At 39.5% G+C, this 13056-nt stretch overlaps 1 protein-coding gene across 1 annotated transcript; it reads right to left on the bottom strand.

Moving 5' to 3' along the window:
- Positions 1-748: 748 nt before the first annotated feature.
- slc39a8 (solute carrier family 39 member 8) lies at positions 749-11667 on the bottom strand. The gene is made up of 8 exons (XM_070920474.1): positions 11443-11667; positions 10650-10812; positions 6522-6691; positions 6280-6402; positions 5729-5899; positions 3556-3763; positions 2189-2373; positions 749-895 (listed from the first exon to the last, which is right to left on the bottom strand). The coding sequence occupies exons 1-8, from the start codon at positions 11665-11667 to the stop codon at positions 749-751; spliced, it is 1392 nt and encodes a 463-aa protein (XP_070776575.1).
- Positions 11668-13056: the final 1389 nt, after the last annotated feature.

Genomic DNA, 13056 nt, shown 5'->3' with positions numbered 1-13056 from the left:
TTGTACTAATCTTACAGCCACAGACAGAAACTGTCAACTTAATAAAACCCTGAGGGTGGAAACTCAAACGATACATAATATAATGGATATATGGCGACCTCTGATGTAGAGCAAACACTGCCAGGTTCATGTACTTCAAACCTGGCAACAGGGCTCATCAAAGTTCATGTCATTTGAAGTCGTGGTGGTGATTTGTGTTATATTTTGCCCTACGGGAGTACAAGGTTCCACACAGGTTTCATTAACACCTTTACAGTGTCTAAAATCTGACAGACAGCAAAATACATACTATGTTTAAAAACTCAGGACTCAAAAAAAGCCTGTGAAGGACATGGAGGTCACAAAACTCTGAGGTCAAACACTGCTGCCATAAAAGGCAAAACAATAACTGTTGTCACAATAACACAGCTCATGTTAGTTTACACTACAGCACCAGTGAGGTTGTAAATGTAAGATGTTTCACACTATATGAAGACTGAAAAAATAATTTATTGTCTTGACTAGAGTTCATACATCAAATGATTGTAAAGATTTTCCCTTTTTATACGTAGTAAACATCCCACTAAATTGATAGTCAAAAGATATAAAAGCATTATTTTTCCTTTAAACATTTGGTTTTGTTTGTACAAAACATTCATTTTATATTCACTTTCCTGCCCAGCTGAGTGAGCTGTGAGCAGAAACAGAAGCAGCTCATATTTTTATTTATTTTTCTTTCCAGTTTGTGTTCCTCTGTCTCGCCTCCCCTCTAGCCCAGGTTGATCTCCCCTGCAAACAAGGTGATCAGCAGTATGATGGTGAACCCGGTGAGCAGCCCTGCGTTCTGGATCAGGAAGAAGATGATCTTGGTGGATGTCCGCTTCTGTTCCCGTGCTATGCTGTCCATCTCTGGAAACTGAGATGAAGAATGACAATCAGATGTCTGTCTCTCGCACAGACAAAATACAATGACCGTATTGTTCAACAGTACAACACATAATGGGAAGTAATAGTATACAAACAAGAAGTATGAATCAGTTGGTTTGTGTGAGCTACAATTATTATTTAGTTCCCATGTGATGAAACTGGAGAAAAGATGTTGACTGCTGATGTTGATAAAATTACGGTGGGCCTGATGGGAGTCAAAAAGAGGTCATCATTTTATCAAAAGGACATTTTTTCTTATTGCCAACAAATTCCATGAATGAATTGAGCCTACCATCGATAATTCTCTTTGTACCCAAAGCCTGAGGTCGAGAGTCGAGTAACAAGTTAAGAACTAAAAAAAATTTCTCCTCCATAAAATCATGTTTATTTTTTAGGATATCTTTAGGCCTCTTAAGTTATTAAAATGAACCAATCTGAGACGGTAAAAGAAAAATCACTCTGCTTGCTTGAAGTGCTCACAGCTTCGATGAGTTGACTTGGTGTTATTTTGAATGTACTTCTTTTTTGAGAAATGTTTCCTAAAACGGACAGTGCCCAGCTGTTTTAGAACATTTGAGCCTATTTTAAATAACAAAAGGACGTATTTTTGCTCAATTTTAAAGGTCCCATATTGTAGAAAGTGAGATTTCTTTGTCTTGTTTGATTACAAAGCAGCTCTGGGTACTATGTAAATACTGTTTCAGACAGAGGCTGAACTGACGGGCTGCATAAAGAGCCAGTATAAGATAAATCAGGACTTTTTTGAGCTGTGAATCATGCAGAGCTACTCAAGTGAAGTCCCAGAATAAAAATATAGAGCTGATATGAGCTTAACATGGGACCTTTAAACTAGCATTCATTTATATTTTTGGCCACTTGGGGGCAGCACAACAAGCTGCAAACACAACATTGACGTGGTATCTCTCTAGAAAGTTGATATGTTAGCAAACAGTTGCCTATTTACAGGCATAGAGCAACATTAGCATTCATTTGGAGTCGTGTTTCAGGCCACCCAATGAATGTAAGTCCAATATTTCTGCTGATATTTCTGTTTGGTGCTGGGCAGGTAGTGTACAGTGTGTTTTTTCCTGAAAACAGATGAGAGATTTTAAAGATTTTCATCTTGAGTGCCACAGACAGAGAAGGGATGTCAGAAACTTTCATGGGATCTGTTGACAATAACAAATATATAGAATAACACTAAAAGAAGATTTGCAGAAATAAAAATGCAAACATGAACCGCAGTCTGCACTTGTAACTCAGGTGGCGTAATCTAACTCACCATGTCAGCCAGTGCAATATACAGGAACATTCCTCCTGCGATGGCAAAGATTGCATTGGGGGCAAAGTTGCTCCCGAGCAGGATGCCGAACACGAGACCGATGTAACACGACACAGCTGACAGCAGGTTGAAGAAAATGGCTTGTGGGACGCTCATACCAGCATTCAGCAGGATAACAAAGTCGCCTGCAGAGGGAACAAAACACGAGGTTGATACAACAATAATGGGCAGTTTGAACATTATATCAAAAGCAATGTGTGTCATTTTGCTCTGGAAAATAGTTTGTAATATAACGGCTTATCTTTATGCTTTCGACTTCACTTGAAACAAAGATACTGACATTATTTCTGTAACAAAGCAAACAGCGAGCCATGGTTTTAAAACAAGCTAAATGTGACGTCAATTAAACATTCTGTGGATCATTTTTGCAAACATTAGGTTTGAGTTTAAAAGTGCAATTCGTAAGACTTGTAGCCCAAACCAAAAAATAATTACGAGGTGTTGGATAAGACTATACAGGAATGACATTTTCAACATGTTTCAGCTAGAAGCCTCGCTCTCATAGTAACATGAGTCCATCTTTTCTGTAGAAATACACATTATTCCTTCTTCAGCAGACATTTCTGCTGAGTAATAATTAGCAAACACGTGCATTTTCATTTAGAAAAAAGGTGCGTTGCAGGCGTCCTGGTAGCTGAATGTTCAGAGCGAGTGATAAGACGCAGACCATATAACCACAATGTCCCCACTTTGATTCCAGCTAGAAGCTAGAGCTATCTCATTTCCTGTCTACCCTGCATCAGCTGTTCATTAAAGCTGAAAAATGCCTTTTTGTTATGTCACTTGTGTTATTAAGATAAGTCCAAAGCATATTCTCTGTAGCATCATATTTAAGAGACCAGAAGAACAGAAACTATGGTGTTGTGTTGGACTTAATATTCAAAGGTGTTTCTAATATTGTCCACCTCGTTTACATACATGGAAGAGCAAAAACATCAGAAAGAAATAGCCTCAAAAATAACCTTTGAGTTGAATTAACACCTTTATGTCAACAACAATTCAAGCACTATATACATCTATAAGTGTGGGGAGTTGAAACACACCAAAGAAGATAAAAGGTTTTTGTGCAATTCTGTAGCATGTCAGTAGAGGTCGATAAAGATCATAGATTGCTAAATGGCCCTTTTAGTTTGAGATATAACCTGCTTTTTGTTTAATTTCCCCTTAAATGGCTTGAAGTGTGTAAACATGTGATGTCTTGTGTCATTTTATACACATTTCCCCAAAGTTCAACCTGAAATGTCTTTGGGGACTCTGGGATCTCCACCAGCCCACATGGGGTTGAACAGGATAACAGACTCACTCACCCAGCTCATGGGGAAACTCCTCACACACAATGGCGGTGGATGTACTGAACCCCGTCAGTACCGACACAGTGAACGAGGCACCGATAGCGAGACCGTCAATGAAGTTGTGCAGCGCGTCGCTCAGCGTTATCATCCACGCCACCGTCTTGATGTTGGAGATGCGCTGCCCTCGCAGCCAGTAGCACATCACATCAGACGCCTGGACGTCCTGGAGGAGTGACAGGACAGGTTAAAGGCATACTCGTGCTGCTGTTTGATCGTAATGTGGAAGAGTCGTATGCAAACAATAACATGTGGAGTCAACGAGCCGCAAAGATGACACACAATGTTATCTCTATGTTTAGAACCCAAAGTTCAAATCATCCAGAAAATAAAGGACAAAGTTGAACATCTTGCTTAAGGTATTTTCTCATCAATATTACCAACTAGAGCACAACAAATGTTCAGATTTTAAGTTAAGATTGGACGTGATTGCTTTAATACCTTACACGTTTAGGTTGCACATCACTGCAGAGACAAAAGCTTGTTTTTTTAAACGGCTGTATTCAAAAATGGATCTCGATTTTAAACAAGACAAAGAGTCTACAGTCATGCCAGCAGCTCTGAGGCTAACATCAGCATGTCAGCATGTTAACAGCTGCTGATTATCACCACACACAAGGTAAGGCTGAGGACCTTGTGACCGAGATACCTACTTAGAGGGCCATTTTACAGTTGATAAATGAAGTTGTCAGTGGTCTCTGGTGGAGAAACTATGTAATGGTGGCACTGATTGGCATTGCCTATTTACTGGTCCACCTCCTCTGAGGAGTCTTCTGAAATCTCGTCCTGATGATGGTGCTAGATTTGGTCAAGAGATCAACAAAGTTATAACGATTCATCCTGAGGGGGACGTGAATGTCCACTACTAAATTTAATGGGAATCCATCCGATAGTTGTTGAGACATTTCACACAAAACCTCATGGTGGTGCTAGCGGTACGTCAGGGGATCACCAAAGGGATTCATCCTCTGGAGACCTGCAATGTCTGAATAAATGTTTCACAACAATCCCTCTTAGTTGGACCAAAGCGGTGACAGACTGACCACCAGTCACTGCCATCCAAAGAACCATGGCTCCACTAGCATGGCTAAAAATAAAGACTTTGAGGAAATCTTACTCACTAAAGGCTTTAATCAGCCAGGCATGTCCATCTTGGATCCACAAAACGCAACAGATACTGATTAATCAACTACAGGAAATATTTTCCCTAAATGGACGTGCAGCATTTGCAGCAGAACTCTTCACTTACAGATATAATGGCGCAAGTGTGTTTAATGGGAAACCTGAGAACAGGTGGACATAAACAGAGCCTTTGGGCTTCGGTTGAGGATACTCTGCTGTGACAAAATGCCCCTTTTATTAGCAGCAGCCAAACAAGGAGTCTTTGTGCTCAAGTCAGACAATTCCAGCATTTAGCATGAGGGGAAGGAACTGAGGCCTTCAGCTCGGTTTCGCTGCTTGATCCGTCTGTGACACCGGCATGTCTGTTTGTTTAGTATTTTGATCCCTTCAGAGCCAGACTCCTCCATAGGACACGCGAGATTTCACTGTTAAATATTAACAGCGGCTCTAATCGCCCTGTGTCACCGATAACAGCTCAATAAATTACTCTTAAGCAAAAGCTAAACATCTGAGCTTATTAGAAAAACAAAATAACTGCATTAAAGTACAACCTCTTTCTGTGGGCTTCATCTTCTTTGGACACATTTTGACTGGCCATATCATTTGCACAATTTCACTCTTTGCTTGACAACACTGTAAATCACACCCGTACAACTGATGAGATGTTTTAAATACAGTAATCCATGTCCATGATGAATTCCTGTCAGGTGTGTCAGTGATAGTGAACCGTGGTGAGGAGCAAATCTCTATCAAGCACACAATGACTTAAAGATAAGACTTCAGGGAAGACTGAGTGTTTCTACAAACTTATCTCAAGAGTTAACTACTCATTAGATAAAATTATTGAGTACAAGGTTGATTGCTCTCTAGGTTAATGTGACATGTGCGTAGAGAGAGTTGATCAATCCCAAGAGGTGGACTTTAAAGTAAAATACAAGTATAATGTACTGTTTAATTCAGCCTCTGTATATTATCACCGTTAGAGATGACGTGGCGACGGCACTGGTACCTCAGAAGCTGTCACGTTTGTGTGTGGAGGTTCGGGGTTTGGGCTGCTCTTGTCTGCGGCGATGGTGTTGATGCTGGTCAATACGATGGAGTCCTTTTTCTCCAGTATGTCTCCGTTGTGGAGGGAGTTTTCTTGAGGCGGCTCTGCGGGAGTGAAGTGGCTGTGGCCATGCTGAGGACAAGAGAGACACATATGCTAACATACTGATGTTTAGCAGGTATAATGTTTACCATGTTCACCATCTTAGTTTAGCGTGTTAGCATGCTAACAGTTGCTAATTACACTAAATACAAAATACAGCTGAGGCTGATGGGACGTTAGTTTAGCAGGTAGGTCACAATCTGTGACCCTCGTGTCCCTGACCCCTAATAATTGATATATATTAGCAAATAATGTACGTGACATAAAAGTGTAATTGCCCTGATGGTAGTCACTTAAAGAAAATTAGCCAATAAACCAGCTATTCGCTGGCAGTTATACAACTGGAATAAATGATGCAATAAAATTTAAGTGCTTTGCACCTAAACTCACTCACTGCACTTTTATCTTACCTCATGCTCAGCCCCGAGAGCCATTTTCAGTATCTTCTCCACGAAGAAAAGGATATAAAACCCTCCAAATATTCCAACTGCATTTGCCACATAGTTATCCAATTTGGGATCAAACCCCAGGGCCTGTGGATCAACAGGAGAACGTGAGAGGCATGTTAGTACACGACAGCTCCCCTTATGAAGCAGTAAAACATCTTCAAAACATGGACCTTCTTGATCTGGTGGCTCCACTGCTAACAAACCTCTGGTATGAGCTGGAGCACAGCGTTGGAGAAGAGCGTCCCGATGGCCAGGCCAATGAAGTAGGTCAACACTTTGGGGAAATAAGGCTTCTTGGCGAAGGGGATCAGTAGGAGACCAAGAAGAGACGCCAGGTTGATCACAGTGACCGCCAGAAACCCATAACCCCAAACTGTCAGGGCAGAAATTAAGGATAAACAGTGACTTAACATTATAATGCTAAAGTTTTGTTTACAGCTTTAATGTTTTAGGCTCATTGTTGTGGTGTTCCTGCATCCTTTTTGGGAAGAGACATCATCTAACTTGAATGTTCTCATCTTTTCTACCAATTATTCTTCTATTAATCAAAAACAAACTGTTGTTGCTGCTGCGCCACTTTTCTCAGAAATGTGTTTAAAACGACAAATGTAAAAGATTTTAAGAACTGGGCAAATTACTTTTGAATGTAGAGGATTTAGGGTCATGCAGGACATCTACTGGTGGCCATATTGGAGGTCCTTCGCTGTCTTGGGAGTTTTTTTTTTTCCCTGAGTTGAGTCTAAGAGTCAGGACATCCTTTCAGGCTGCATTTAAAATCCTGCCTCCTTTGCCAATTTTAGCAGACCCTAAAGCTAACCATGGACCTGACCCCCACATAAACAAAGAGGAGCTGGGGGCAGTGCACAAGCTGAGTAACTGCTGCCTTTAAGGCTGTACTCAGGGCGCCAAAGTCTCTGTAATCCAGCTCTTAGATAACAGTGACTGAAGTGTGTTTCTTGGTGTGAAAAGTCAGACATGGTTAATTTCATTGTTTGTCTCATTGATAACTGATGAGTAACTTGTCTGTTGATTAGTCACATAGATTTTGTCAGTTGGCTCACAGCTGAGAGCATCACTGTCGCTTTTTAAACATATAAAATAAACATAAACATATTTTCTCAATCAGCTTCTTACTATTAGTGATAGGATTATACTTAAACACACAATTATCTGCCAAAGTTAGAATAGTTTTAGTTATTTTACATGACAGAGGGGTTTTTGCGCCCCACACAGTCCTGATGGATCAGATTAGATGAGTCTTTGAACTCTTAATAAACAGTATATGAAATTTAATGAAATCCAGTCATGAACATTTAATGTTTCGGAGAAATACTAGATTTGAAGCCACATTTTTCAGGGTCTTTAAACACATCTGACTGTTTTCATAAACGTCTTAAAATATAAATATGAAAATATCTAGTTCTTGTACACATGAGCAAAATTAGTTTTGGCTCAACAATGATATTTCAGTGAAAGCTTAATATGCAAAATGTATCTGCTGGTACTAAGAGTAAATATTAGCATGGGAACTAGCATGTATAGCTAGTGGCTAGTGAACACTGTTTAATTAGCTTCCTAGCTGGTGAGCAAACAAAGACTGAGCTGACTCACACACGACTCAGTGTTTTCTGTGTGATAGAAACTAAATATATCTTCAACTACAGAGACCATTATCAAGGCATCTATATACTACACTCTACTCATACTATTATATCTTATATTCTGTTATATTGCTTTTACTATACTATATATTATATTATACTATATTACAACATTTCACCTTATATTTTATATCCCATATTATATTATACTGTACTGTATTATTCTATATAATGTTAATATGACATACAGTCTGTTTTTATTACATTGCATACTATATTTCTATATCAATACAGACAAACGCTGACTGTCATTATTCCAATCATATTATAGATTATTCTGGTGTAAGCTGTTTACATATACTAGACTTGCTATGACACCACTATGTCACTCTCAGCCTTGTAATTTGTATAGTTTATATTTTTATGATTTTTATTTTTGATTCATATCCCTCTAATTACTCATTTTTTACTTTCTCTAATTATCTGTACTTATGTAAGTCCTTGTGCTGCTGCAACAACTGAATTTCCCTTCTGGGGATCAATAAAATCTTATTTTATCTTATATAATTTGACATTATTTGGGCAGAAAATTAAAAAAAAGCACCTCCATGATGGAGACATTTCCGCTGGAAGGTTTCCAACTTGAAAACCCACATTTTGTTTCCAACAGAGTTTCCAAACAGATGTTTAACTCAACAAATGACGCAACACTATTTATTTGCAGAGGAGAAATTGTGTTCACGAGGCCGCTGAAGAAACAGCATGCATCATGAACAACACACGAACAACAGTCACAGTTGGCTGTAACTGTGTCAACAGCACGAGGAGGACTGTTCGACGGTGAATCTGAGAGGTCAGTGGCTCTGTGAGTCAATCCAGGACATGGTGGAGCGTTAAGGCTCCTCCACAGGAGGTGACGGTGTTTTTGACTTTGACAGTCGTGAGTGAAGACAGACAAGTTAGACTGGGAGACAGAGGGTGGCCACCTGCGACAAAAGGTCCAGATTCAAACATGAGGATCCACCAGGACACCCATAGACTAGTTAGGAACAAAGTGAGGACTTCAGATTACCAGTAACTGAGCCATATTACAAATCTACTCCTACAGTAAAACCTTGTGGAATGAAACCCTAAATATTCGTTTTTTTGATCTACATTTTATCGACTTGTGCGAGGACACAAGGGGACGAGAGCAGAGGTTGAGGTCAGAGAGACGTCCTGCTGTCTTTGCACCATATTGTGTCCGTATGTGCTTTAATTCTCTGTCCACATACTGTACATCTACTCAAGACAAATGTCTGAACATCCATTAAACCTCCATGTTTAAATGTTTCCAGTTTTGCTTTCTGGAGACAGAAGTAGCCTCAGACTCAAATTTCATTCTTGACCTTGGAAACAGCAAAACAATCTCAGCACGGGGTCCGTTTAGTAACAGTTCCAGAGCTTTTGATCGTGTCACACGATCTTCTTCAGCAGATGGAACTGGCCCAGTTTAGCCCAGCGTAGATGTTCAAATGTCCTTCATTTCTTTCCTTCCTTCTGAGCTCTTTCGGGACTTGACATTGAAAGTTTGCTCTTGACCTTTAAAACAGCAGTTGACTAAACAATCTTAAATCTTGTCCTTAAAATGCACAAAAAATAGAAAAATACATTCCACGACAAGAGGGCAACAGGGAAGATTGTGTGATACGATTGAAAGCTCCAGAAAAGCTACAAAATTAGATTAGATTAATTTGCAATGTAAAGTAGGATCAATTGTCCTTTCTTTTTCCATATCCTAATTTCCTGATTTGATTTTAACAGCTATTCTGTGGATGAAATGTATTCCTAATATTATCAGGAAATGTGGGGAAACAAAAACTGGGAAAAACTAGGATTGTGACACCATATGTAAACTAAGATAAAACATACAAGTTTTAAACTTAACAAGACCTGGAAAATACCAGACTTTAGTTTATTGACTTTATGTAGTAACTCTAGCAGTAGTCAATAAAGCGTAATAATCTAAAAACATGTGATGAACTGAATTACTATGTCTCCTGTCATTTGCTTCTTGCAGTGATGAAAAAGTAAAAGAGTCTATAAAGAAAAGCTTGTTGTTCAGTGTCATCGGTTTTAGTCGTTTGTTATCGGGGATTCTGCTGTAAAAAAAATAGGACAGATCAGAGACAGAGAGAAGAAAAGACCTCTGACAGGCCGGATTTGAACCCTCGACTTCACATCTGAATCAAGGGAAACTTCAGCCAACACACATCCTCTTGTTTTTTAGGGTTTACAAGCAAAACCCGATTGGCAGCCACTGTCCTCAATGAGCGTTTCCCACCCACAGTGACTGTAATAATAATCTCTTTGGGTCACAAGTGTCTGTCTCAGGAGAGGACGTCAGAGCTGGTTGGCTGAACCTGCTGTCCCAGGAGCAGCCAGGACGCCTTCCACGTGGCTTTCGCTTTAGTTTGTTTTTGTGTTATTTTCCTTTACTTCGACTCCCCCCCCCAAGCCCACATCTGATGCCTAACATTCCCATATTTCACAATCAGTTGTTATCCTTAGTTTAATAAATACCTTTGTGGATTTTCTTAGTTGTTGCAAGTTCTGAACCAGGTTTGTAACACCGAGGATTAAAGCACTGCCAGATCTAATTCAAGGCAACAAACCCTCCCATGAACTTGTGAATTATTTGAGTTGCGGGGGTCTTAACAAATAAACCAACGTTGTGATGAAGCAACTCACCAGTGAGGTCGAGAGGCAGCAGAGCCTTGGGGGCGGTGTAGGGGCAGGAGGGCAGCAGCACCTGGGTCAACACAGCGGGACAGATCCTCCCCAGATGTCCCACAGTCAGCTGGCTGATATTACTGAACCCGAAGTGGGACAAGATCTGCTCTGCAGAGGGACACTGAGGGGCAGGAGGGCGTTATTAGACGTCTTCCTGCTTTGTTTAATGCTCTTGCATCTGTCTTCTCTTCATGTATATTTCATCTTTTGCATGAAATGTGCTATATAAAGCTTTATTACTATTATTAATGGCAGGGGATAAAACAGGAACCATTAATGGCATTCATTATGAAGTTAGCCTAATCATACTGTAAAGCAGAGAAGAGCAAAGGTAAAGCATGTAGCTTAATGTGATTATTCAACCTAATTCAATACAGAAGGGCTTTCTTGCATCTTTAAATGTATCAGTTACATCAAAAAGCAAAAACTATTAGCGACAAAACAAAGAAATAATGGAAAATATGACATAAAATATGCATTAATTACATCAATTAGCCCAATCATTTACCTACAAATGCCTACAGATTATTTATAATATTAGACAGGCACTATTACAGTATTTATTACTATACAATGTCAACAACAATTTAATTTACGACTAAATTTAGATTTCCATAAATAAGCCTTATAAACTGGGTAAAACTACATGTTACACTGTAAGCAATGAGTGTTGTGCGGTTCGGTAAATGACCATTAATCTGTTTAAACAGTAATAAAAACAGTAATAAATATAAATAGTTCATGTGCTCACCTCTTGGTTTGCCAGTGGATTTTCTTCATTCATTGACGCGGGTCTCCTGGCTGAGATCAGCAGCAGTAAATCATCCAGATTCTCCGTTGAGATGGTTTTATTTTCTCCATAATATCGTAAAATATTGTCTAGAAAGCTCTGCGCATCCCGCCCAGCCACATGAGTACTCTGAGACTCTGAGATAAACACCAACAGGCACGAAATAAAACATCTTAAGTTAAACATATCTGGGTTTTAAGAGTCGTTTCCTTCAGTTAATGAATCTCTGAAAGCATTTCACTCAAAACACACAAGTCCTGATGTCCCTGGAGTTTGTCCGCAGTCCAGAATCACATCCATGACAGAGTCCGAGAGAAAAACCGGGTTTGTCCTTTTAACGTCTGCAGCCTGATTAACTTATTTTTTCGGGAGCAGCGGTCCCCCTTCTGATGTGGTCTGAGTGATCTATCGGGACTATCTGAGGTAGACCAGGTTCAAAGATCAGTCTGCAGATCCATGAAGGAAAAACATGGAGGTGACCGACCGCGTGCACTCAAAGTTTCAATGCTTTCTTTTGTGGCTGACTTTCTCACTTGGTATGCAACGTGCTCACAGACACACGCACACACACACACACATGCACGCCTACTTGTTTAATGTCTCCTCGTGTGTGTGTGTGTGTGTGTGTGTGTGTGGGGGGGGGGGGGGGGTAACAGTGTTAAATGGGAAGAACACGCAGGATGTGTGTGTGTCTCAGTTTACAGCTGTGTCCCCCCGTTAGTTCAGTTATGAAACAGCTGGAAAGAAAAAAAAAATCATAAACATGAGAACATGTGAGTGGACGGTCGAGTTTAAAGGTCCCTGTCGCCGCCTAGTGGCCGCTGGCGATCAATGCAGAAAGTCTTAACCAGTGTCCATTCTAAAATGCTCAAATTAAAGCTGCTGTATTGAGAAGCGCGTTTGTTCCCTGAGGTGGAAGAATCTGATCATTTACTAAAATAAAAGTAGCAGCATCACACAATAAAAATAAGTAATAAGTAACTTTAGCTGTTAAATTAATGTTGCGCAGTAAAAAGTGCAATATTTCCCTCTGAGGTGTATAGAAGGCAAAGTATTCAGTAGCAAAGTTTGTAAATATTAAAGTAAAATACTAAAAAGTACCTCAAAAATTGTACCTGAGAACACTACATGAGAAAATGTACTTGGTTAGATTCCAGTATTGTAATGATCAATACAAATCAATTGAACATTGTGATGCAACATAGAGCTTAAACGATGAATCACCTGGTCCATCAACTGAAATAATAATAATAATAATAATAATAATCTATCAAGCAAGAACAGCAATCTCTGGTTCCAGCTTTATCATTTAAATGTATTCTGCTCTCCTCTGTTTTATATGATTGTAAACTGAATATAATTGAGTTTTGAACTGTTGGTCAGACAAAACAAGACATTTGAATATGTCACCTTGGACTCTGGAGACTTGTGATGGCCATTTGTCAGCATTTTCTATTGTTTCATAGACTAAAAAAGAATCCATTATAATTAATTTATAATGAAAACAATCATTAGTTGCAGCCCTAATTCAAAATACCGTATATAATACTGTGCATGCCTTAGATTCTAAAAACG

The sequence above is a fragment of the Enoplosus armatus genome, chromosome 15 (genome assembly GCF_043641665.1).
Source record: "Enoplosus armatus isolate fEnoArm2 chromosome 15, fEnoArm2.hap1, whole genome shotgun sequence".
Taxonomy (NCBI): domain Eukaryota; kingdom Metazoa; phylum Chordata; class Actinopteri; order Centrarchiformes; family Enoplosidae; genus Enoplosus; species Enoplosus armatus.
This window is presented reverse-complemented; position numbering and strand designations above follow the sequence as displayed.